This window comes from Cyphomyrmex costatus, unplaced genomic scaffold (genome assembly GCF_001594065.2).
Source record: "Cyphomyrmex costatus isolate MS0001 unplaced genomic scaffold, Ccosl1.0 scaffold85, whole genome shotgun sequence".
Taxonomy (NCBI): Eukaryota; Metazoa; Arthropoda; class Insecta; order Hymenoptera; family Formicidae; genus Cyphomyrmex; species Cyphomyrmex costatus.
Genome location: NW_017280430.1, coordinates 295,140 through 321,376, shown reverse-complemented (window position 1 = coordinate 321,376; position 26,237 = coordinate 295,140). Strand labels below are relative to the sequence as shown.

General features: G+C 35.0%; 2 protein-coding genes across 3 annotated transcripts; both read right to left on the bottom strand.

The window, feature by feature from the left end:
- Positions 1-514: 514 nt before the first annotated feature.
- SPARC (secreted protein, acidic, cysteine-rich) lies at positions 515-14,830 on the bottom strand. The gene is made up of 6 exons (XM_018549648.1): positions 14,732-14,830; positions 8,640-8,722; positions 7,485-7,706; positions 6,716-6,934; positions 5,791-6,141; positions 515-1,955 (listed from the first exon to the last, which is right to left on the bottom strand). Exons 2-6 carry the CDS (start codon positions 8,712-8,714, stop codon positions 1,899-1,901), a joined length of 924 nt encoding a protein of 307 aa, XP_018405150.1. The 5' UTR covers positions 8,715-8,722; positions 14,732-14,830; the 3' UTR covers positions 515-1,898.
- Positions 14,831-16,429: 1,599 nt separating this feature from the next.
- rin (ras GTPase-activating protein-binding protein 2) lies at positions 16,430-24,595 on the bottom strand. Of its 2 annotated transcripts, XR_001940955.1 has the most exons (9): positions 24,463-24,560; positions 23,548-23,728; positions 22,865-23,230; positions 21,398-21,844; positions 21,126-21,324; positions 20,605-20,867; positions 20,359-20,524; positions 18,598-20,271; positions 16,430-18,500 (listed from the first exon to the last, which is right to left on the bottom strand). XR_001940955.1 is itself a non-coding variant. In XM_018549673.1 (8 exons), exons 1-8 carry the CDS (start codon positions 24,558-24,560, stop codon positions 20,126-20,128), a joined length of 1,866 nt encoding a protein of 621 aa, XP_018405175.1. In that variant the 5' UTR covers positions 24,561-24,595; the 3' UTR covers positions 16,430-20,125. The 2 variants fall into 2 exon arrangements, 1 of the variants encoding a protein (XP_018405175.1); XM_018549673.1 differs by having other exon boundaries at positions 16,430-20,271; positions 24,463-24,595.
- Positions 24,596-26,237: the final 1,642 nt, after the last annotated feature.

The following is a 26,237-nucleotide window of genomic DNA, read 5'->3' as shown; positions in this document are numbered from 1 at the left end:
TGCATGAATAAATTATTGATCGTGAATTTACAGTTGTATCATCAGATGGAATTACATTGTAAACAAACTGCTAAATTCTTATTACGCGTGCATACAGTCAATAATATTGCACAACAATTGTATTTTCTCAACAACAATATTATTTCAATCACGCATCCTCGCGGTGCAATGTTTATGAAACATTATCGCCAAAATGTATGTATATTAATAACATAAGATTATGTATATAAAATATACATTAATTACAACTATTTTTCGTTAATTACAGGTATATCTTTATATTTCAGGAGACTTTACATTTAATAAATTCAAGAGCATAATAAATAATGAACATCTGTTGTATATAAAATATTCCGTAATAATTAACATTTAATTAAAGTTAAACGGATGTGACTCTAGCAATAACAGGAAAAAGAAAGATAATATATTTATGAGCTCGAGAAAATGGCAGAAAGAAGGAGAGAGAGAGAGAGAGAGAGTGGGGGTGTATTGTACATCATATAAAGAAAACTTGGACAGTATTACTTCTCTTTATTGACGGAAAAAGGCAGTGTGTGATTTCATTACAAAAAGTGATCGTATATAGAAAAATCGTGCGCTCTACGAGGCTGCATAAATTATACTATATAAGGAAGCACGAACGAGTCGGCCATTTTCATCTCGAATCTTCCGTGATATAATACAGCACACCGGCAATATCCTTTCTTAGAGAAAGAACTTTATCTAAACGTCTTGACATTTCGCTGATTGTCGAACGGCGGAGCGAACGTTTCGCGGATTTTCGGTAGAGTGATTATGAAATGGCACGTAATAAATGTAAATATCCACCCCCGTGACGCTATTCAAACATTTCAGAATTTGCTCATTCGTCGATAAAGCATCCCGCTGCGTTTATTTTTAGCCTCGCGATTATATAAACATATTGTACAAACGAATCTGCCTCTCCCTTCAAGGAACGGACGATGTATATATCCCTTCTATCCGCAGCCCGAGCAAGTTTTCGTTTATATATACGCTCATAATTGAAACACGCTCGCGTATTATTCGAATTCAAAGCATCCAAACGATCCTCGTAATGGAAATTGCTTTCGTAATTGTTTCCCATAGGTCTCGCCGTTTGCTTCCGCGCGCGCGAAGTAGACATTTTCTATACGTTTATATACGTGAATCACGTATCGCATTCGGTTGACGCTTAAATTCGAATTAATTGCATCATGCGATTCTAAATATCGAAGAGCATCGACGAGCGAGGGCGTTCGATTACGCGGAAATTCGAATTTCTCCCCGCAACCCGGACCACGATATCGGGCCTGTGATCGCGAATCTCGCTGTCTCGGACGATGATAACGGCGCCTGTATTATTGAGGCGTCGAATTGTTCGGTTAATTGTCGGTTGGCAGGCCTCGAGTGCCATATCAGCATCGACGACGATGCCTCTCTCGTCCGCGCGGTATCGACTCGTCGATGCGCGCGGAACCTGCGCGCTGGCGCCCCCTTGCGCGCGCGCGCGCGCGTTGGCGGGGATTTTTCCCGCCATTTTTACCCAGCCGCCGTCCCTCGTCTCGCCGTTCCTCTGCCCTAGCCTGCCCTGCGCGTCACCTGCGTCCTTCGCGTCCTCCCCGGCTATTCCCGCTCGCCGACCCTCACCGTCCGTTATTCTGCTCGCCCGGCGCGTCCCATTCCGCGTCGCTCGTGCTGTTGTTGTCCCTCTCATATGCTGACTTTTCCGGATGACTTTCCAAGCGTAGCACGTTGCGGCAGCAAAATGTCGTGGGTGATTCGAAATTTCGAAAACTGATTAGAAGTGTGTGTCTGTCTCTCATAAAAAATTTTTAAACAATAATCGTGTTTTGCTCTGCCGCAACGTGCGAGCTTCAGATCCCGGCTCGGATTCTCTACTATTGCTCCTGATGATTTGCCTCCGCTAGTTCATCGCACTTTTCTTCTATGTCGTCCTGAAATTGCCGTTATAATCATTATTGACGTACATTACGATTGAGAAAATTATTCAATTTTAATTAAATGTTTTTGTCGAATATGAAAGGAACTTGATCGAACATTTCTTTAGGCATCTTTTATATCACTGAGAAAAGTGTTCTGATTAACAAAGGAGCTTAACGAGAATGACATTTTGGAATCCGATATACGAATTTCTGGATATTTTATTCAAGATTGCATAATGTCTTATCCAGACAGCACAGAATATTTGTAATAAATATTTATAAATATTTATTATATTATATATATTTTTTAAAATATATAAATATTTTGTATATCAAAACAAATAGTTGGATATGAAGAGAACAATCGACTACGATTAATCAATTTCTTAAGGCTTAAAACTTCTAAGATTTACGCCTTAAAATCTTATTGTAAAAAAATGTCACTTTATGATATGTTACGATTGTATTTAAGACAAATGGAGGTGTGTAATAGGCTTTTTATAAAGTAAACTATTACTTAAGTTTTAAGTTTTAAATTGTAAAAAATGAACCAATCATAGTTGAATGTGAGAAGAATAATAATCGATTATGATTGATATTAGTTTATGACATTTTAAGACTGTATTTAAGACAGTCTCTCTTTCTCTTCTTAAATATTAAAATTGACTATAAATATCAGTCATAAAGAGTTATTCTCATCCTCTTTTTCCTGGATACCGTCTTCCTTTTTTAGAACGTTCAGAAACATCCGAGGAATTTTCAAAAGGCATCCGAAATATGAGCATCCGAGATTTCAGGGAAGTTTTTAAATATTTTGCTTTGATTTCTCCTACACTATTCTGTATATATTATTCAGAATTTACAATAAATGTAGTAGTAATCTTTAAGAAATTGACCAATCAGTCGAATGCTAGAAGCAAGAAGAACATTCGACCCTGGTGGTCCGATTCACTCTTATACAGTTCTATCAGTGTTCTCACGGTCGATCCGATTCATTCTCTGAGCAAAGTGACGTTAATATACATATTAAGAATCACTCTAATATGTATATATGTTTGCAGAGAAGTATGAATATTTGTCTAGAATAGGTTACCGTAGTTGTTTTATATTTTTGTATTTAAGTATTATTTAGATAATTATACAATTTATTTGAATTTATATATTTTAATTTAATTGCAAAAAGTTTATACGTATAATCAATATTCAAATCTTTTTTCTAAAATATCAGAACTGTATTTATAAAAATATGGGGGATGATTATTTAATCAATACGTTATATCTACTTCGAATTCTCAAATGCAATTTTTATCAATTATAATACAGCAGTCTCAAGTCCAATCTATAATTGTGTAGGCATAGTTGTAAGTAATTGTAGTTATGAAAACTGACCAATCACTGTCAAATATGAGAAAAATATACTATTGCGATTGATCAATTTTTACAACTACGCTTATGGACTTTATATTAAATATCGATTGTGAGATTTTTATTAAAAACAATGCACAGATTATGTGCCTCGTGATTATATGAGGCGATTGCGTCGGAGCGCTAATAAGGCACTGATACTATATAGTGTTAACGAATCGAATCGATCATTAGTATCGTGAGAACCTGTGAGCGCCGCGCCGCCGTGAGCATGAATCGGACCAATCCTCTTTGAATCGAACCATATTATAGCCTATGATCAATTCCTATTAAATTAACACCACTAATGAACACATGAATGTGAAATAACTATTGTTATTGACTGTTTTGATCGATTATACTACTAACCTACACGCATTTCCATATGCGTCCAAGATTGTAATAAGCGATCCAGACAGCACACAATATTTATGAAATATGGACAAAATATTTATAAATATTTATAAAATTTTTAAATATTTTGTAAATATTTTTGTAATTCTATAATATATTGTACAAATCATAAATGTTTATTACAATTATTGTGAAATATTTACTGTAAATATCGTAGTAAATGCTATGAAAATATATTTAATAAAACATTATAATTTAAGTAAAAAATATTACTAAAAATATTTATACTTGTATTTATCATAAAATATTACATAAAGTATTTAGTTTATATTTTAATAATGTTTTGGATAAAGCTTTATATGAAATATGTATAAAATATTTATATAATATTTCAAAGAATGAATAATAAATATTCATCATAAATATTCTATCCGGGGAAATGTCCGAAGCTTTTAACCCATAAATATGAAAATTTTAATGTGACAACCCTTTGTTAGCATCATCAAAAATTCTTTTTGTTCTCATCAATGTGTCATTCTCGTTATGCCCTTCTATTGATTTAATCAGAACATTTTTATCAGTGTATATTTATAATTGTGTCAAAAAATATTCTGTTTATTAATACAAAGACTTTATGTATATACTGATTACAAAACGTTAATGAAAAGTCCGTATAAAGAATTCTATATAAATACATATGTACGTGTCTCAAGATATTCTTTTTTTATCTGTTTTCCTGAGAAGAGAGGAATATTTTTTTGTTCCTTTTCTTTCTTCGTTATACAAATAGTATAATATTTCTCAAAAAAATAATTTGCAAGATGTAAAGCTGTGAGATGTTTGCAGCTCGCAATTAAATATAAAAACTAGGTATGTTTGTATAAATAAGAAGCAGCGTGCAGAGTATTAAAAATTACATGATCGCATAGTCGTTAAATTGTAAAAATGTATTACTATTTTAAAATTCAGAATAAACGATTTTTTTACTGTTATAATTTAACCAACGTGCCAACGTTTACTTTTTGTATCATCAATCTTACTTTTTGTTTGTATACATCTGTGATTAATAAAAAGTAAAATAAATCACAAATTCTTATTTTACAAATTCCATGCACATATTTATATTAAATCACATGCATATATTTAACACGAATATAATGTATTCACGTTATATCACATAAATAATATAATCGTGACACATCTTATATCACAATATTTGCAAAACAGTTTGAGAAATGTACACATGATGCGTCCACGTCTAGAAAACAAATCTAATTAAGTTTCTGCGTGATAAAAATAAAATTAGTATAAAGGATTTACAAGATTTTAATCCTTAATAACGGTTAATTGCATGTTTCTTTCTTCGAAAATCTACGTATATTAAATAATTAATTATAACATTTGAATGCGAGCGTATAGCATATAGTAGCAGACAGCGCATTGGTTTGTTATGCCAGAGGCCTCGAGTTCGATCCCTCTGGTAGAAACCAAAATATTTACACTCATGTTTCTTCTCGGAAAAGGTAACCTCCCGGGAGTATTCTTATCTTACCCACAGAAACAACTCTTAAAAAATCCGCCGTTCGGAATAACCGGCAATAAAACTGTAAGTTCCATATGCTCTTGTGGCAATTGAATAACTAGAGTGCGCACAAACATATATGTAACACAGGTCAGAGACCTAACGTAAGAAGAAGAAGAAGAAAGAAGACGTTGTAACATTTATATACACAACTTGTTTAAATACACAATTTTATATCAGATACTTTCTAAAGACGTTAAAGTATATGTAAGAATCATTTTGTGTATTTGTCAAAATTATGAAAATAATCCACAAATGACCCATCGAATGTAGTAAAGTTCTCGAAAATCATCATGTGTGTGTACTGTAATAGACTTTCTACAATAAGCTATTATATAAGTTTTAAGTCAAGCTATAAGAAATTTAATTAGTCGCAGTCAAATGTGAGAAGAATAATCGACTATTATTTCATATGACTTAAGATTAGATAACAGCTTATTGTAAGAAATCTAAGGGTTAATATTCTATTAACGTTTCTTGAGAAAAATAAGAAAAAAGAAGAGATACCTCGTCGAGTTGTAGGCATTTGCCCCATTCAATCAACGTGATCTTGTGATCGTTATTGATGTCACAGGAATCAAGGAAAGGCGCGATGCAATGTTCAAGGGCCATCAAGGGCGCCTTAATCGGGAAAAGCTCGTGTCTAGACACCGTTCGGTCATGTGGATGGCCGTCCAAGTCGCACCACTTCCAAATAGCTGCGTTCGTCCAGCGCAAAGTGTGATTGGTCTCAGCTTCGCGCTGCATCTTCAGATAATGCGATGACAACTCTTGACGGTCTGCCAAATCGCGCATGATGTTGAATAGCCAGTCGCGCATTCGCCTTGGAAAGTCGGCCATGTCCTCTTCCTTGCACATCTAGGCGCATTAAAGAATTTATTATATGTGTGAATCGAAAAATTTGAAGACATTGTTTTCGGTATTTTATTGCCGATAATAATTTATAACTCTTTCCGAAACTGATGCCAAAATTTGTAACACATTTATTGACGCTCGATCTATCTTCTAGAAAATAATATATCCACGTTTTAAGCATATTGTTCTCTGAGCTATTTTATGTTAATTAGAAGGTATTAATTTATTTGAAGGAATTAAAATAACTCGTTTAAAAAAAAAGAATAAATATTAAAGATATTTTAATAATAAGAATAATTCAAATTTGTAGATGTATCATAAAGAAAATGAAATTGTTTGATATTTTTGACAAAAAATTTATAATCTAATTTCTAATAGATTACAAATAGTACTTAGTTTACAAATCACAACATTTAGAAAGTTTAAAGTTATTTTCAGTCGAAAATCACTGAGACAGATACATCAGTTAACAGGTAGAACAATAATGTTGTTCGATTACAGTTTATTATGTGAAAATGAGTACACTTATCTTGTATAAGAAGCGTTTCTGTCACACCTGTAACAGAATGATACTTACAGGCATCTGTCGGCACTCGCCATAGTAAACGATGTGAACATGTTGATAGTCGGGACCTCTGCACCTGGCGTCACCGGTGTCGCAGAAACAACGCGCTTGATAGACCTCACAGTCGCTGCCCAAGGTCTCATTGTAGTTGGTGCAGACCTTGCGACGCGGATCGACCTCCTGGTTGCAGAGCTCCACGCAAACGCACTCGGCCGTGCCCTCCTCCGTACTCTAAAATCGAAGAAATTCCATTTTCCTTTTTATTCCTGTCTGTCTTGAAGAGAGAACAAAATCCTTATTTCACATTTCAGTCTCTATGTCTTTTACTTCCACGTTTGGCACTTTCGTTTATTTCTATCACAATGTAGATTAATTTTTATCTTGACTCAACTTGTTTTTCCTATTTTTTATACAATACTTTTCCAATTCTTACACAATAGAAAAAAAATAAAAACCGAGATTGAAGTTAATTTATGTTACTAGAAACACCTTAATTGCATTAAGCATACATTATTTTATTAGAAGTTATTTAACAAATCACGAACTCTAAAAATATAAATGAACAAATAAACGTTGAAATTTATGGGTCTTGACAGGCAAGATTGGAAATTTAATTTCAGATGAATACCAGGAAGCAGTTAAGTCTTTATTTATTTTTGAGTGCGTGAATTTACATGAAACATCATCATTGATCGCCTTGTGCATATATATAAGTATATTAATATACAATGTAAAGCAATTATCTTTGATTCATGAATGAAAGAGAGCTTTCTCGGCGAACCTTGCAAACACGACCAGCGCCGCAGTGCTTGTCCATGCACGGGTCCTGGAGCAAACGCTCCTGCTTCGATCCAAGCTCGTTTCTGCCATTTTCAAGAATGACCTCAGCCTCCTCCGCCGTCGCCGCCTCCTCGGCTATTTCGTCAGCCTCCAGCATGTTCATGATCTCATCTTGCACGGGTGCCTCTGTTGTGGTCGTGCGACGCCGATATTTTCGTCTGCGCTAGGAACCGATTAATATAAACTTCGATTAATACTCTTTTTTTTTTCTCCCTGCCTCGTACTTTATAAGTTCATAATATTTTTAACGGTAAAAAATGAGCGGGTAAAATACTGTAGAAAGTTTTACGTACTTCTCGCGTTTGTCATTTTTTTTCCCCAAGAAACTGAAAACTTTGAAAATTACTCGTAGTGCATATTATTTCTAGTGCACATTATATTTAGTCGAGTCTACATCTTTTGTCTATTGTGTTATATTTAACATTTGCAGCGTTATTTATTTCTCTAAGTCTTTTTAGAGTGAGAATCTCACTCTAAAATATAAAAATTGAGCTAGTCTTGAAAGTGTAACTCAATTTTTAATTTTTAAAAGTGAAGTTTTACTCTTCGAAATAAAATTCACTTTAAAAGTTTTAAACCATAACATTTTACATTGTTTACACAGAAATGTTTGCAGAGAAATGTTAACAAAGATTTAAACAGAAACGGAGGATTAAATTAAAAATTATCATATAAAAAAGAAATTTATATTACTAATTAATTAAAAATTATATATTCTATAATAATATATTTTCTTAACAGAATCTTAAAAAGAGTTTTATATGTTTTGAACATTTAAAGACTATAGCCATTTAATAATTAAGTAATAAACATTTACTTACAGTGAATAAATATCTACTTGTAAAAAAAAGGTAGTTAAATCAAATCAATGGTTTTCATCAAATGAATATATTTTTACATTTAGTAAATGTTTACTTAAAATTATTCAAACAAATATTTATTAAAAATAATTTAATTTTTTTAGTCTCTAAAAGTATTTTCAAGTTTTTTTCAGTGAGTAGAGTTCTCCTGTTTGGCTACGATAATTTTGAGCATAATGATTTTAAGATTAAAAAAATTATATTGCGCGACATATATCATTAAAAGACAATAATACCTGAACAGATGACACGTCCACTATTAGAACCGCCACCAGCAACGCGACCAACAGCAGCTGCAGCTTCGTCGACATTGCGATCCCTGCGACAAATCGACGGTAAGTAAAGTACACGCAAGATGCTTCCCTTTTAAAATAATCAATCTAAAGTAGAATGATCTCAATCTTAACGAAGTTTGATAGCATCCAGAGAGCAGCATTATCTTTACTATTTCAAACACGTTCCCGTTACTGGCAATTTATAAGTCTCGTAAACTACGACCCATTCATTATAGGATATATCATATCTTCGTAAGTCGCTCTAGAGAAGATTGGTTCGGCGTAATTGATCAAATTAACCACCACGATTCAGAAAGGAGGATTTAACGTAAACTATATTTTAGTCCTCCGCTTCACCTCTTAAGTAAATTCCTAGAAACTCGGATTATTATCAATCGAGCGAGAGCTCTATTTGCCAATCGGATTCTACCCCTCGAGGATCCTATTCATCGAAAAGACTTATGGAAGCACCCGAATTCTGTATGCGCCGTGAAAGCATCTGCGGATAAGTTGAGATTTTTTCTGGGAATATATCCAAGTTTTTTTTGTTCTCGGTGCGTCGAAAGGGGTTAATATCCCTGAGCTAAATCGGGTGCAAGCTAAATAATCATTTCTCGCGCGTAATGCTTTATTGCCGCGCCGTTTCCAGTTTTGACGTCGGCCATGAAAGACGAGTGGACATTTCCTTGCGACACTCGTACTGTTCCAAAAAATCGACGACGCAACGCGAACGAGCGTGCACGCACGCACGAACGCACACGCATCGAACAACGCGAGCGCGGGTCAACGCGAGAGACCGCAGAGATAAATCTCGCGGGACCTTAATAGGAGCAACGAAGCGATAACCCAGATATTTGAAAATCAAGTCGCTTCGGATACGCATTCGGACGAAGTCACGAGCGCGCTTTTAATATATGACTTCGTTACGACACTGCCTTTTTCTTCGCACGTCTCGTCTCTTCGCTCTCGTTGCCTTTCGCGGATGATACAATCGGTTTACGTGTCGCCGACTTAATTGCAAGCGCTTTAATAACAACGAAGGACGCGCCCATGTAACGTAACGTCAGCAATCGGTTATTGCCTTCGTCAGCGATGAAATTTGAACGCGATGAAATTTGTACGAGTTCACCTCACAGATTTACATGATCCTGTAATCTCCGTGTACACGTAGTATGTACAACTTTTATTTAAACACGATATTATTTAAATATTTAAAATACAAATATACTTGGACTGTCATATGTATATCCAATTGGACATACTTATGTAAGTCCTATGCGCCTCTTGTATTAATTTGAATACACACATTTCATAAATATTTTTAAAAACGTGAAATTTTTAATTATATACCAATTTATATCTATTTTTATAAATTATAATAGATGTAAAATAATATTATGGCGTTAGAAATTACAAAAATTCGTGTGATAGTCAAAGCATTAATAATTATAAGATTCTTTTTAAGTTAAATGAATCAAGATATGTCAATTTTTAATTAAATTTATTTTAAAAAGTTGTCTATATTGGATCACAATTTAGTAAAAATAAATCCGTTCACACAATGTTCAAATATATTTTCTAAAATTTTAATGTAAATCTTATACTATAAGAATAAAATCTCACTCTCTTTAAGATTGAAACTCTATTTTAAATAAGATTAAAAATTCTTTTTATTCAGATTATATGCATATTATTTTCAATCTTTCATTTAAATAATCAATCTGACATTTAAATGATTAAAAAAGAGTTCAAATGGACTTGGATAATGTACTCGTGTGAAATTTACACTCTATACACATTGCCCGACATCGTCGCAATATAAATATCCTGACAATACTATGTATAGACGTTTGTGTGGTTAATAAAAAAACAGAGTTTCCTGTTATATGTTGAACACATTACTCGGCTTACCGCCAAGTGTTCCGTCCGATTTAAGTATTTATGAGATGTCCGCAGTTCGTTAAGTCGATATTTCGATCAGCTCATGAATTCAGAGGACAACGCACGTTATTTCTTTGCTTTCTGCTAACCAAGGAAATAACGTGATACAAACAATTGGAACCAGACATAAAATCAATGCAGTTTGTATATGTTCTCTAAATTCTTTGAAGTAGAATTTCACTCTAAAAAGTGAAAATTAAACTAGTAAAAAGGAACGTTTCAATTTTAAATGTTTAAAAGTAAGATTTTATATATATTTGTACATTGCGTAAACGTACATCTATTTTTACTAAATTGTCTCGTAGACAATTTTTTGCAATAAGAGTTTTATGGAGAATTAATTCAAAGTAAAAAATATGTCTGGTATAATATATATATGTAGCTTTTATAGACTCTGTAGTATAACATATATATATAATGTTGGTATACTATTTCCAAATATCTATACAAGAGCTGAATGTCTTTTTATAAATCATATATCAAAACATAAACTAAAAAAATTTGGTCAAAAATATAAAGATGAAAAAATAACATACTAAGAAAAAATGTACTAAATTCTAATAAATATTTGTTTAAATAGCGTTAGTTGAATATATAATAAATGTAAACATATTATATTTATTTAGTACAAGAACCATTAATTTGGTTCAATCATTATTATTTTTTTATTTAGTTAAAATTTTTTAATTTCGTAAATAAATGTTACATTAATACTATTCAAGCAATTATTTATTAAAATTTAGTACATTTTAGTATATGTAGTCCATTTTGCGTTTTTACAATTTAATTTCTTAATTTTTATAATTCTCTTCGATTGATTCAGTAGTCGGTTTGACAACAATCGTAAGTATTTACATTTCAGAGAAATTAATCTTGTCAAGCATTTGCGATTTCTCTGAAAATGTTGCGTAATTCTTCATTTCGATCGCTATTAAATACGTAACCGCGTAGCCGAACTGAACGAGAGGAGAGTAAAGGTTTCCATAAGTAAGGTATTAAGGTTTCGAGTTTTCTCCATATAGAGAACATGTCATGCCGGTCGCAATAATCGCTCGGCAGTCATCTCGACGTCGAAGTGCGTTCGCGATGCGTCGCGCGGTTTCTCCGGAAACGCTGGTTCTCCAACGCAGCCGCGCGCGTAGGAATCGCGGCACATGGCCCCTTTTTTTTTATCGCGCGATCCGCCAACGTGGGCGAAACGCCTCTACAAATAGATGAAAGGAACGAAAATGTAATTCCTTCAAAAAAAAAAAATCGCTGCTATTATTATTACCTTTACACACAACAACGAAGTTCGCATATTAGGAATGTTCCAATCTCCAAAAGATCAATTTTTCTAAACGATAATAGCGATCTTAAACTGATCTATTTTGCAAAAGATTGATTTTTTTAAACTAAAACCCAGTTCCCCACAACATTTTTAACCGAGGTGTAACTTAATTTTCATCTCTATAATTGGAGAGAGATAAGAAACAAGTTAAATCTCAATTAAGAATTAACCGCGAATTGTGGAACTGGACTTAAGAAGGACTATCTTAAACTGATCTCTTTGTAAACAATCGGTTCTTCTTCTTAACGAAGAAGGCTATATTGAAGCTTTTTGAGAAAAATTGATTTATAGCGAATCGATCTGGAGATATCTAATTTGCATACCTATAACATGAACGAAAACCTGCAGATGAGGACTGATTAATGTATGCGTGGAGAAAAGGAGTCCTTTACAATTACATTTAAAGTTACGCGACTGAATGTCTAATAATACACAAGTTAGCAATGGGTACAATTTATTCCAAAGTGCGATGAAATAAAAAGCAATCGCACGCGTGAATAATTACAGAACAATAATAAATTTTATATCAATTTTAAATTAAAATTAATAAAACAAATATCAAAACGCTTTTGGTTACATGTTCTGAAAAAGCGTAAATGGATGTTTATTATATAAAAATAAAACAAAATAAAACAAATATTCACGCTTCTATTGTTAAAAAGTTTTGCAAAAAGTGGATAAACATTTGAAGTGGGAACAGAATGTTCCATCAAAATAGAATACAATAACATACCTAGATGGAATCATGCTTGTAAAAAATTCATTTCGGTTTTATTTTTGTTTATATTTTATTCATTTCGTTTATATTCTATTTAAATTAGTCAAAATCCCATAAAATTGGGAACATCTCATCAGGAATGTTTCTTCATTATTAGTTTTATGTGCCAACTTCGCCAACGCGGAATTAAAAGTTAACTGCGCATAGTTTGCTGACGAGATACTCCAACTAAATGCGTTGATTCGATTCATCTCGTTCAATCTGCTTGTCGACGAGCGGAAGTTTACGCACAATTTGATATTATTACGAATAATAAACGTATGGAACGCATACATATAAATTCTAATGGAAAAATTGCTCGCAAATCCATTTCCGTAAAATAATTCTAAGGAAAGAGAAGAGATATTGTTATTGAAATTGTATGTAATACGACGATGTAAGTACAGCTCGAGCAAATGTTTTCTGAGTTAGGAGTGTATTTATCTATAATAGCTTGTTCATCGTTATTCTTTCTTGCTTTCCAAAGAACGCTTTAGTACTTATTCCTCTTACATGTAAGCTTACATGTTCCTCATTATGGAAGAATAAGTACTAAAAAATAAATTCGCATCTTTTCTTATCGATCTTTATAGTCTTGAACTCCCGGGATATCATGTGGCGTAGTATCGCGAAATGGGAAGAGGTCGAATGAATGGTCTACTGGAAATAACAAGTACAGGGCATCACTTCTATTTTAAGTCGCTTATAGAAAATCATAAATTTTTCGTACATTTAAGGTCTACTTTCCGCAGTTAAAATAGTGTACACTTTTGGAACTTAAAGTAAAATAGATATTTGGCAAAAACGAGAAAAAAGTTCTAGTGTAGTAATAAAAAACAGACCTATATAATTTACGCTACTTGTCGCAATTGATACTTTTTCATTCATAACTTTGTGGCAGTTGTAATAACCGATACAACGTAATGTATTATAATTTAAAGGTAACGCGAGATTTTTAGTAAATGATTGTGTAACGATAACATGTCTTTTCCTTAATTTGCGCATAATCGCTTCGATGAACAAAGGATGTTGGATTTCCGTCCCAGAAAGGACACAATTTCCGAGAAACATATGACAAGAGATAAGTATTATAGTTGTGAGTACCGCCCACTGATATAAAACGTTCATCGTATGCAATTCTTCGTGTGCAAGTGACTCATATTAACCGCTGTGTGAAAATTATGGTTAAGATATTTTTATCGCGGTAATTTCATTTGAAGAACATTCACTTTTATCTTCTTCAGTTATTTTACTCAAGCTGTAAAGATACTTCCAATCTGACGATAAAAATTGACGATGTAAACTTCGAGAGGTAGACACTAATTCTATTACAATAAGAAGCTCAAGGAACTTTCTTAATACAAAAAATAACTTCGTTAAAATAAGAAAACCGCTAGAATCATTCATGAAAAAGTTTTTCTGAAGGCCCTTTTTGAATTCTGATTGCCAGCTACCTACAGTGGCAATCTATTTCCATGCGTCGTCTATCCGGTTATACTTTTCGCAATTCAGACGCATTCACGTACCTGCTTATTCTACAATATTATACATTACGATCGTCCTTCATTTATACACAAACATCTAAAGATAATTTATTTACTGAATAAAAAATAATTTAATGCATAAATTAGAATTAAAAGTGTTAAAAAAGTCGACATTGTACGAATGTATTACTTGGAAATAATATAATGTATATTTATAATATACATATATTAGATGATATACTAGTATGTTTGTAAAAAAATATCATTTAGATTATTTTTAACGCGCGTGGAATTAATCTACTTATAAAATTATTAAGATTAATAAGACACGCAAGATATTTTAATGGTCAACATAATTTTCTACAATATAATGATGATCTACTTGGATAAATAATTAAATGGACTATTTATACGTTATATTACTTGATAAAAATAGTGAGGTGTTTGGGAATATTTTAAAAGTAGAAATTATATTTTTTAATCTTAAAACGATAATTTGGCAAGACAACATACAAAATAAAAAATCTTAAGATTACCATACCTCGCGTTGGTTTTCTTCGCAAACCGCTTCTGTCGTTCACTCAGTTCTCTTCTTCAGCAAGAAAGATTGAGAAAAGAACAGCCCTCCAAATCGGTCGCTGGACCGGTACAGACTGCGTTCGCGAGGCACATTGCGGCGCGGTGCCGCGCCGCGCCGAGCGGAACGCGCGGCCATAGAGGAGAGATGATCTCATCTCTTGCGTTTTTCTCTCTTCCTACACCCTCATCTGATCTTTCTGTCGTACGCGTATGCGTGTGCCCCGCAGTCACATTCTTACGCAATATACGCAACCGATCACTTCGACGATAACTCGAACATTCTCATTCGTCTCGACGAATTTCGACGTTGGCATCCTGGAAGTTACTCCGACTTGCAGAAATTCAGATAAAACACTCGAATGAAGGGTGGTGTCAGTCCGAGAGAATAATCAGTCTACGAAAACATTCCTGTAACTTTTGTCCTGATTATAAATTTGATGAAAATAATATGATACACCAAAACTTTTAGAGTGAATCAAAACGGGCTCAATTTTCGCTCTCTAGAATGAAATTCTACATTATTTAGAGAGCAGATTTTTTTTTTAAATTAAAGTTAGAAAAATAATTAAAATGTAAAAAACTTCATAGAGGAGAAATGCATTTTCAACTATATAGTTTCAATATATCAATCGATAGTCGATTAAAAAAAATTAGTAAAATTAAGGAAAAATGAAAAATCTGTGTTATAGTATTTGTTTTTACCAAGATTTGCATTTTATGAGAAATTAAAAATTCTGTGTGCAGATAATATCATTATTTTCGTCGTACATTTTATTCTCAACCGCCATCAAACGCAGATGAATCCACAGATTGCTCAGCAGTTTCGGCAAAGCCGATTATAGAGGAAACGTGACTCTATGCGCGAAGCCAGCTAATAAAGTTCATACCAAACAGGTGAGCGTGTTACGATAAATAAAGAGATGCTATAATAGGGGTTGGTAGTATAAGGTATGTATATATATATATATTATACTAAATGCAAAAAGTTACAATACATTTGATGTTCGTTTTTTTTTCCACTTTTTTTTTCTCCTTTTAACATTATTCTCCCATCCGTCTTTTATCGCAGTAACGTTTCAATTGGTTATACACACAAATTGGCCTGGCAGACCAAAATAATAATGTATTCTACAAAAATTCATAACTTATCAACCGCCGTCCTTTAATTATTACAGTTATTTGTGTTTTCTTCATATCCTCTCTCTTTTCTTCGTTCGTTATTATATTTATCTTTATTATTAATATTAATAGTTACTTAAAAACGAAAACATTCACACTAAAAATTTGCAGAGCTCTCTTTCAAGTTATGTAAAGCGATGATCTCGCGTAACTGCGGCTTTGAACACGTTGTACTTGAACACACGGATATGCACATGGATAAGGACGTAGTGAAGTCAAACGGCGCGCGTATAATATGTAATATTTTATACTGTATTAGGTGGCACGCGAAAATCGGAAGTAATAATCTGCGATTTCAAATATTAAACAACTATATATCGATCAGCTCAAAATACTCTTTCTCTCTTTCTACGTTTGCACGATTGCGCTGATTGATAAACAAGTGTCGAATGAATAATCGATCTTAAGTTGGGATAAAAAAGATGGAGATGGTTTACCGTTTAATGTACAAGAGGATCTAGATAAGAATGACAATTCTCGCTTAGCCATACAAATATTCGTTTAAATATGCTCTACATATGTATACAAAGTTGTGAAGCTGCTGTGGCGCTTCAAATGTCTTGAAATCTCTCTTTCTAATGTCACATTTATTTCTCACATACCGTGAAAAGAGAAACATTTTACCATTGCAGTATTAATTTAAATCTCGTTAAAGCGATAAATATATATATATATATGCTAAACAAAGTGCAAGTCACTGCAAAAATTTTGCCTTAACTGAGCATGAGCTGTATCTAATATCACCATACTATATTCAAGTATTTAATTTCTTCTTTAACACTTTGACTGCTATATTTTACAGTTATGTGCATGATATTCATATATTCTTGGGAATTATGGCACTTATGAACGCGAATGACTCTTATAATATTTTAATTCGTATTTGTCATTCGAAACGTGACTGAAGTGAGAGGTAAAATTCTTAATCTTTATCAGAATGCCATGGTTTCCAAGAAATTGCAGGTGAAATTTCAGTCGAAGTGTTAAAAGAGTCTGTAATGAATAATGCGATCACAACGTGCTCTTGGTATGTTTTACGGGATGGTAAAGAGGGCTTCATGTAAAGATATAAATATGTTTATACAATGATGTTTCGAAAATACAAAAAAAGATATTCTCGAAGATGGTTGTTAGTAGCCCAAGTAAACCTAAATTTTTATGTTACAATAAAATTATTGTAATTGAATGAAAGGGACATGAAAGTGATCTATCTTAATTTTGCAATCCTCTCTTTCATAATTACATACGCAAAATTTTGTCGCAAGGAAGAGAGAAGTGATAAAGTTGAGTGCTCCATCCTGTATATTTCTAGTTCAGATTTAATGATCAATTTTTCTTTTTTTTTTCGTATTTTTTTAACAATATTAAAGTATGCCAATTACGTGATAACTACCGACAAAACTTCGGAAATACGTTTCCGCGCGTTACTAAACTAACTTATAAAGGAATAGGATTTAAAACTTCGGTCGAACCTTCATTACTTCCTACGCAGCGCTTTTTTTTTATAATACCTAATAACGGAAAGATAGGCTTAAAAGTTGCGAAATGTTATACAACGAGAACGCATATTCGAGATGCTCGTTCGTTTTTATTTATTTTTAATTACTTGCCGAAAAAAAAAGCAAATCGCAGCCACGCGAAACCTATCCCTTTGTCCGCGTCTGCGTCAGAGCGGCCGCGTTATCATTGCCGCCATTGTCATTATATCATTGTCACTTGTCAGTCTGTCATCGTCATCGTTACGTCGTCACTGTCCCGAGTCTTGTTAAACGAGACACTAACATCGCGTATAATACTACATGACGAATATTAATCCCTAGAGTGCATGCTTAAAAAAAATTAACGTTAATCGAGGCAGGGCCCCCGAAGAGGGGGCGCGGTCGCCGTGTCTCAGACGCGGGGCATCGCGACGAGATTTTTTTTACTTTTTTCATTTCAATATTACAAACTACTACTACGGATGTGGAGTCGCGCTCGTGCGTGATCTACATTAACAATCTCCACGATGATCTTGATCACACGACGAAAAATACAAACTAAATTTTCTCTCTCTCATTCTCTCTCTCTCTCTCTCTCTCTCTCGCTCGCTCTCCCTCTCTCTCGGGTTGGATTCGGAGAGACGCTATTAGTGCTATTTGTGTTATTCTATCTTCATCGTTCATTAGACGTGAGACAAGAATAGCACTACATAAATAGCGATGATAGCGCTCTACCCGAACGCAGCCTCGTTCTATCTCTCTCCATCTCTGTCTATTTCTCTCTTTCTCTTTATCACCACTTATTGTCAAACGCAAATTTTTAATGCCTTTTTCGTTTTTCAAAAATATAAAAATGGAAAATTAAAAATTTGCTTGACATTACTTTCTATAACAATATCGCGCAAATTTCCATTCGCTTCCAAAATTCCGTTGGTTTTGTAAAGGAATGAAGGCTGATAGGCCAGGAGAAGACACACGCATCGCCCAATCTCTAATAATCACAGGACTCTTCTCGTGTATTGCTTGTGAGCGTTGCTGACTAGAACTCTTGTTTTGCTTCATACTCTAAGCAGTCTACAACATACGAATGTACTTCGTCAAAAAATGTGAACAGATAATATTGTTTAGAAAGAAATTAGTGGCGTAATATTCCAAAAAAGATGTTGCTCACATAGCACGAAAATGTTCTGTTCCTACGTTGGACGCATTTCCACGCTTCGAGCCGATTACAGTTTTAATGCTCACATTTAATGCTTGGCGTAGTACGAATTCTGTGATTACCAGGAGACATTATTGACTCTTGTGAAAACGCTATCATGCAACTGATAATTTAGCGATCGGGCGATACAACGTCAGACCATGCACGTGCGCGATCCTTATTAATTTTATCTAACGAAAGTAATAATAAGTATGTATGTGAAGGAAAAGGGAGGTAGATGCTAGAATAGAAAGAGTTTAGAAGAAAGAACAGAGTAGCGCAGAAAGATGTGTTTCTAGAAGAAAAGGGATAGGGAAGGAAGGTAAGACCAGGAATAAGATAGGCACGAACAAAAAGTTCCGAACTGCAACGTGACGCGGTCAGGATTGCATGTGGATGGAGCGAGGAAAACGGCGAGACCAGTTACTGCAGGTTAGAAGCATTGTCCTGTCTACGATCGACACCGATCAATCGATGATCAGTAATATAAATAAAGGAGAAGATCGTAGAAGAAAAGAAACTGTCGCCTTTCCTTTTATTAATTTTTTCTGCTGCGTGCAACCGGGACATAGTCTTGGGATCCTGTAGTCGTTTCGTAACGATTTGTTCTGTGAGATTTTTATCTACGTTGATTCTTCCCTTGGGGCAACGGGACGTTTTCGTTAGTGGTTGATGAGTCGACTCAAAAGCGTATGAGATTTATGCATGTCACAGCGACGCTCCTTCATTCGCTTCGATCTTGCTTGGTTATGTGATATGTGTATGGTTGTGTGTATGTATTTGTGTGTGTGTGTGTATGTATGCGCGCGCGCTTTGTGTGTGTGCACCGGAATTCGCTCCGTTGCCTTTTCGTCCTGCGATTTGGCGAACCGGAGGAAACGCGCGGAGTGACGAATGTTGCGCACTGCTCTGAAATCGCCTCACAGAGTTCCGACACAATTTCCCCGATTTCAGATCACGTTCCGTTGCCTTTTTCCGTTTGCACTAAAATTTGTCACACTCCAACAACGTTCTCCTATATGCTCTTCTTGTCGCACGGTTGCACGTGTATGTATATGTATGTGTCTATGATTGCATATGAGAACTTCGCGTCGCAGTCCTGTGAGATTGCCCGATTGTCGATGTACGAAGGACGAATTCGAACCAATGATCATCGCCTGCCTGACCAATGATTTCAAATACACACACCATTAAACTCAAAGTCTTGTGTGAGAAGCAACCTTCGGTCGAGACTTCGATTAGCACGCCATTCATGTTCGAGCTCATATTTCGTACGATTCTTTTTTGAGCTACATCAGTTAAAGTCGGTTGTTGCTGTTGCTTGACGAACGTTGCAAGCGACGTTTAAGCATAAGATTGGCGTCAGTGACGAGGTCGTGCGAAATATGAAATAGTCTTGAATTCCGCTTCTTGAAATGAAGATGACAGATGTGTATGGTACCGGTGACTTTATTCAGTAGAGACGAAATTAGAGGGGGGTTGTTGCATAGTGTGGTCGATATTAGCGACGATTTTGATAGCCAGGATTACTCGGATTACCCGGCTGTCGCATGCCACCACCCCTACCACCGTCACCACCTCGCGAAAAACCTCCACGGCCACCTCGTGCACCATGCTGTCCACCTCTCATTACACCTCCGGGTCCACCTGAATTAAATCAATAATGAATTAGCAAAAATGAAAAAATTTTACTTAAAAAATTACTAAATTAAAAAAGAACAGTCTAGAAATTACCTGGTCCACGTTGCTGTTGCTGTTGCTGCTGTTGACCGCCCATAGAGCGCATGCCACCATCGCCTGAATTCAATCTGCCACCACTACCATCTAACATGGGCCTGGGTCTTACCTTCTTTTCTTCCACATTCAATTTCTGTCCACTTTCGTCAGGGTAATAGATAGGCTAAAATCATAATAAAAGCAACAAGTTCCGTCTCTATTAAACGAGACACTATATAATATATATCTAGGAGACAAACTTACCAAGGAGTTTAACACCTTGGTCACAACCTGTTGATCCTCAAACGTGATAAATCCATAATTAGGTACTCGAGCGGTATTATTTCCACCTTGGGGACCTTTACATCTGTCATTTGATTTACTGTGCACGCGTAATTCAGCAACTCTGCCATAACGTTCGAATACTTGACGCAAATCATTTTCAGAAGCGTTGTGTGGTAAGTTACCCAAGAACAATTGATGAGCGTCACTGTATTGTCCTAATCTTGTGCCACGACGTTCTCCATCTAAGATATATAATCATGTAATTACATGAAAAACAAGAAATTTACTATTAAAAAAGAAGAAAAATAAGAAATTAAGTAATTAAAAAGTAATTAATATAAAAATAATCAAGATAAGAATGTGTGGCCAAAAGAATTCATTTCCATATTACTTTAAATATGGAAGTTTATATTCTGCCTTCTAAATTATCTTATCTTCTTTTTTTTTACCTTGTCCCCTTTGTATTAGTCCCCTTTGTACTAGTTCCCAGTTCTTTTTACCTCTTTGAACTAATCCCCCTCTTGGAACCCGTTGCTGCTGAGGATGCTGCTGCTGTTGTTGTGGTGGTTGATTTCCGCCCACTCGATGCGCCTGTTGGTGAACCGTAGATACATTATTGGACACAGACATAGACGACGGCCCGTTATTTGCAGGATGCAATGGCGATCTGTCGTCCAGACGTAGATTCGTCATAGGTGGCTGTAAAGAAACAGAAATTTATTCATTCGTTTTTTCATATTGTAAAAATGACATTACGCGAAACAAAACTTACTGGAGACATGGATAATTTAGGAGCTTGTGGGCTAGTAGCACCAGTGGGACCGCTTGGGAAAGACTTTACCAAATTAGCATACGTCTTGGGTCCGCTGCTGTTGATAGTAGCGCTGGATACCTGTTCAGGTTCGGTCTCTTGTGCGGATGCAGTAAATGCTTCTGTCTCAGGCTGCTCACTCCTCTCCTCTGTTTGGACCTGTGGCTCATTCTCACTTTGCTGTTGTGGCTGCTCACCATTGCTTAGCTCTGCTTCCTGTACGAATGTGGTTTGAGCAGCTGGTTCGGTTATAAATGAATGTTGCTGTGCAGGAGGCGGTGGCGGCGGTTGTTGTTGTGGCTGCTGTTGTTGCTGTTGCTGCTGCTGCTGCTGTTGTTGTGATGTTTGTTGATTAATCACTTCCTCATGCACTGCTCCGTTTAGCACTTGCTGTATTACTGTATGAACCTAATCAGTAAAAACAAAACAAAAAATAGAAAATTGCATAACATGATAAATTATAATAAAATCTAAAAAATACTTGATTCTGTACTAATTTAAACCTGAGCATACAGAAAAAAAACTATATGTATTATACAATATGTTTGCAACTTTAAAACTCTTATAATTTTTCGACTGTAATAGCAATAAAAGGTCAAATAGTATCAGATAAGAATTGTTCATAATTTTAGCCTGTGGCAGCATTTATCAAGCAAATTCACTTGTATGTGAGAGCAAGACTTCTCTATATGAAGAATAGAGGCAGTTTATTGTTTGTGAGTTGTGTATTTTGTTGTATAGCCGTTGTTCATGCTGATATAAAGTTAACTTTAACAATCAATCATATCATTACATTATAAGCCAAATTTCATTTTTAATTCACTAGTATAAATAGCATATATTTTTTAAATAGCGGATTTAAGATCTTTCTCGTTTTATTTTGTTTCACAAGTTGTTTTTTCATTGCGCGTCATTTGAGTGTCAGACAACCTTTCTTTTGATGACTGTATTTTGTTCTAGGTAAATATAGAATAGATAAAAGGGCAAAGAGAAGAAGAAAATAGTAAATTGTTAAGAAAATAAGAGATAAGACAATAGAGAGGGAAGAAAACAATATTCCGAAAAGTATATTAGGAGATAGATTAAAAGCTATTGAAGCAAGAGATAAGGTTAAAACCATGCATAGATAACAGTGGGACCTGTGAATAAAGGTTTTCATTTATTTCTTATAAATATTTCTGTCCAATACTATCTTCTAATTTACCAAAAAAAAAAACAAGAAAATGTAATGACATTTAAAAACATAAAAATTTATGCTATTTTTATATTAAGAAAAATATGATTATAATAAAAATTTTGATACAACAATAACGTTTCATATTATGCATATTGTACTTAATTTTTGCCATCCAAAAAAATAAAATCTTGAAAAAACGTAAGCTGTTCGATATCATTTAACTTCCTTTACGTTATGTTTGTTATACTAACATGTGGTTGAGGTGGTGCAGCATAATACATCGGCTGCTGTTGCTGCAGCGGAGGTTGCTGAGTCGGAATGAGAGGCGGTTGAGCTGGTTGCTCAGCAGGTTGAGCAGGAGCTGATAGTTGCTGCGCCTGAGTTTGATGTTCATCTTCCTCAGGTTCAGATCGGCCAATTTCCTCCACTTCTCTTTCGCCGCTTTCACCACTATCCCCAGCACTCACGTCAGCCTCATCCTCTTCGGGGAATATCAAGTCTTGATAACGGAAGATATCATTGTGCACGTAGTAAGTTTTAGGTGCTTGCACAGCCAATACGAAAGTCTGAGTGAATCGACGCATTGGTTGACCGGCGTTAGACAGTTCTCCAGATACCTACATGATAATAGAACAGGAATATGTTATAAGCAATAATTATGTTTATTGAAGTTATCAATATTAGATGCTAGATTTAAAAATGATATTTTAAGTAAATCAAAGCGTAAATGTTATTTAAAAAGCGAGTTGCTAAAAAGTTTAATAATACTTCGTAAAGATGATATATTCAATATCTTAATGCATACTAAAACATTTCTGCTAATAATTCTATTAAAAATTAATTAAAATATTAATTAAAATACAATTATAATCATATCAATCATTTCTAATGTTTACGTTAAATTCTCATCTTATATTAAGTTGATGTAATTTACCTGGACAACGACTCCATTTTCAAGAGTAAGCTGAGAATCAACTTGGCTTATTTTGGCATGGCAATCGCGAAAGTTCAATTGTTGAATCTTCTGATGTATTTGTTTTTGGCCGATCGCCGGGGTACACTCTCGATTAGAATCTAATCCGCCGTGCACGAAGGAAGAATGTTGATTGTAGAACCTAATCATAAAATTTACAATAATTATTGAGGCGTTCGAAAAATGTTCTTGTAGAGAATAACGCGTGGCTCCGTGTAAGAGCAATAGACTTAGTTTGCGTTGCTTGCACTTTTTGCATTTAGCATCTTCACTTTCTCTATCAACAATCGAATATATTTATCTCACTTAAAGTGCAAAATTTTTTTTATTTGAAACAACGTGAATAAACCTATAATTTGCAAATCCCGGATTCGATTCTGTTCCTTAGAGTGCTTCTCCATAACAATTGAAATTTCAGAAAACGAAATCTCAGGAAAGTCATACGACCAATTAGAGTTCAGCACATTATATAACGAATGATTCTGATTGGTCGTATTACTTTTCCAAGATTCCGTTTTTCGAAATTCCAATTGTTATAGGGAAGCACCCTAAGGTGTTAATATATTACTCCATAATAATATGTGGCTAGATTTATAAGAAACTGAAATATAAACTTACTAACACACATGTCTAGTGTGAAGCATGGTCAAAAAAACCCTAAATATTATGAAAGAAAACGTTAGAGGAGACTTATGTGCAATAGTTGAAAAACATCTATACATATATATATGTATATATATATATATATATATATTAGCTCTGTTTACTATTATTAATTCATTATTATTTTTTAAATAAAATTTGAACTGGTTACAACTGACTGGAAAAATCTATGGCAAAGATTAAATAGAAAAAATATAACTTAGACAACATCACCTGTGGAGATGGGCAGGTGCCTGATTCAGCAATGTATAATACTGTCGGACGAACTCACGACCGACACTTTGTGGAGAGGGAGATGCCTCCATGACCATCTTTTTACTTTTTAACTTCTAGAATATTTTTTCGCTGGAAACAGCAAACTAAACGTTCAAATGTAAAATCTTAAAATTATTAAGGCAGATATCTGAAACAAAGAAAAATACATTTTTGTTAGAGGGAGCACGATATAATTAAAACATAAAAAATTGTGGATTAAAAACAAATTAATAGATTTGCGAGCAAGGCATTTTTAAATACATTTTTAAATATAATTTATAATATTTAAATATATTATAATCCTTTCAAATTTCAATAAAATTATAATGTATTGATTATATGATATCTCTCTCAAAACATATTAATGAAATAGTATTTTTCCGAAAACTCAAGGCATTCTTATTATAATAAATAATCGAATAGAAATATAATTCATTATGCATATAAATTATGAAAAATAAATTCATAAAATTTGTTTCAAAATGCAATAATTAATCATGTACGTAAGTCAGCGACTTAAAATTGATATTGTCAATACAAAAGAAATAAAATTCATCATTTAAGGCATTGTCGTCACAGATATTTTGAGAATATATTAAACGCACGCACACATACGTTATATAGATATAGTCAATGCATTGTATAAACGGACTATATATTTTATAACTCATGAATCTTTTATGATTCCATTTCTAATCGAATTTAAATTACTGGCTGATTTATTCATGCCTGTACTACTAGCGTCGAATTATTTTCCACGTGGAGAAAAATTACGGTGGCCCGTGGAATCTTCGAGTTCTCCGAATCCCAGGTAGGATATACACGCGGTTGCATTTTCCCTTTGCCAGCAAAATCCATGGGAAGGAGGGGGAAAGGAGAGGAGAGAGAGGGGATGTGCCCTTGGGCTCTGGAAGCATCGCCGGTGTGACCTCGCGGGGGATTAATCCCTCGAGCCCTCCCAAAAATCCCGTCTCTTTACGCAGCGCGCAAATAATCGGAGCGATACATGCGGCAAACACAAAGGGATTGGCGACGCGCGTAGCTCAGCGAAGCGCATGGCAAAATTTTCGCATGCCACCACCTCTCTCTTTTCCTCTCCGCTCTCTCTCTCTCTCCCTCCCTCTCCCCACCCCCCTCTTCCCCTCTTCGAGCTCTCTTTCTTTGTCTCTCTTCCTACGATCCTAAACCGCGCTAGGGACTCAAGAGTCACTCGGAGTATCCTGCAAAGCACGTGTTTCTCAACTCCGAACGGAGAGTCCATTTCTCCCACGCATCCTCGTCCTGTTCGTGGAGCAGGACGAAACAAAAAAAAAAGGGACGAGGAAGAGGATCGTGAGAGGCGCGAGACAGAGAGCACGCCGACGAGAGAGCGCGGATACGATGGGAGAGGGAGATAAAAAGACAGACAGAGAGAGAGAGAGAGAGAGAGAGAGAGAGAAGAGAGAAAGAGAGCGCGCGGTCGCGCCCGGTCGCTCGCGCAAGCATGGCGATGTTTCCCGATGACCTGTACAGGAACACGCCAACGCAGAGACGCGGCGTCGAGGATCCGTCGGACAGGACGGATCGCGACGGCGTGGTGGAGATGCCCGAGACGGGCACCGTCTCGGCGTGACGCGATTCCACCGTCGGAGGCGTGCGTGCGTCTCTCTCTCTCTCTCTCTCTCTCTCTCTTTTTCTTTCCTCGTGCACGAGGGAGCGACGACGGCCAAGACGGTCGCAATGACGGCAACAAT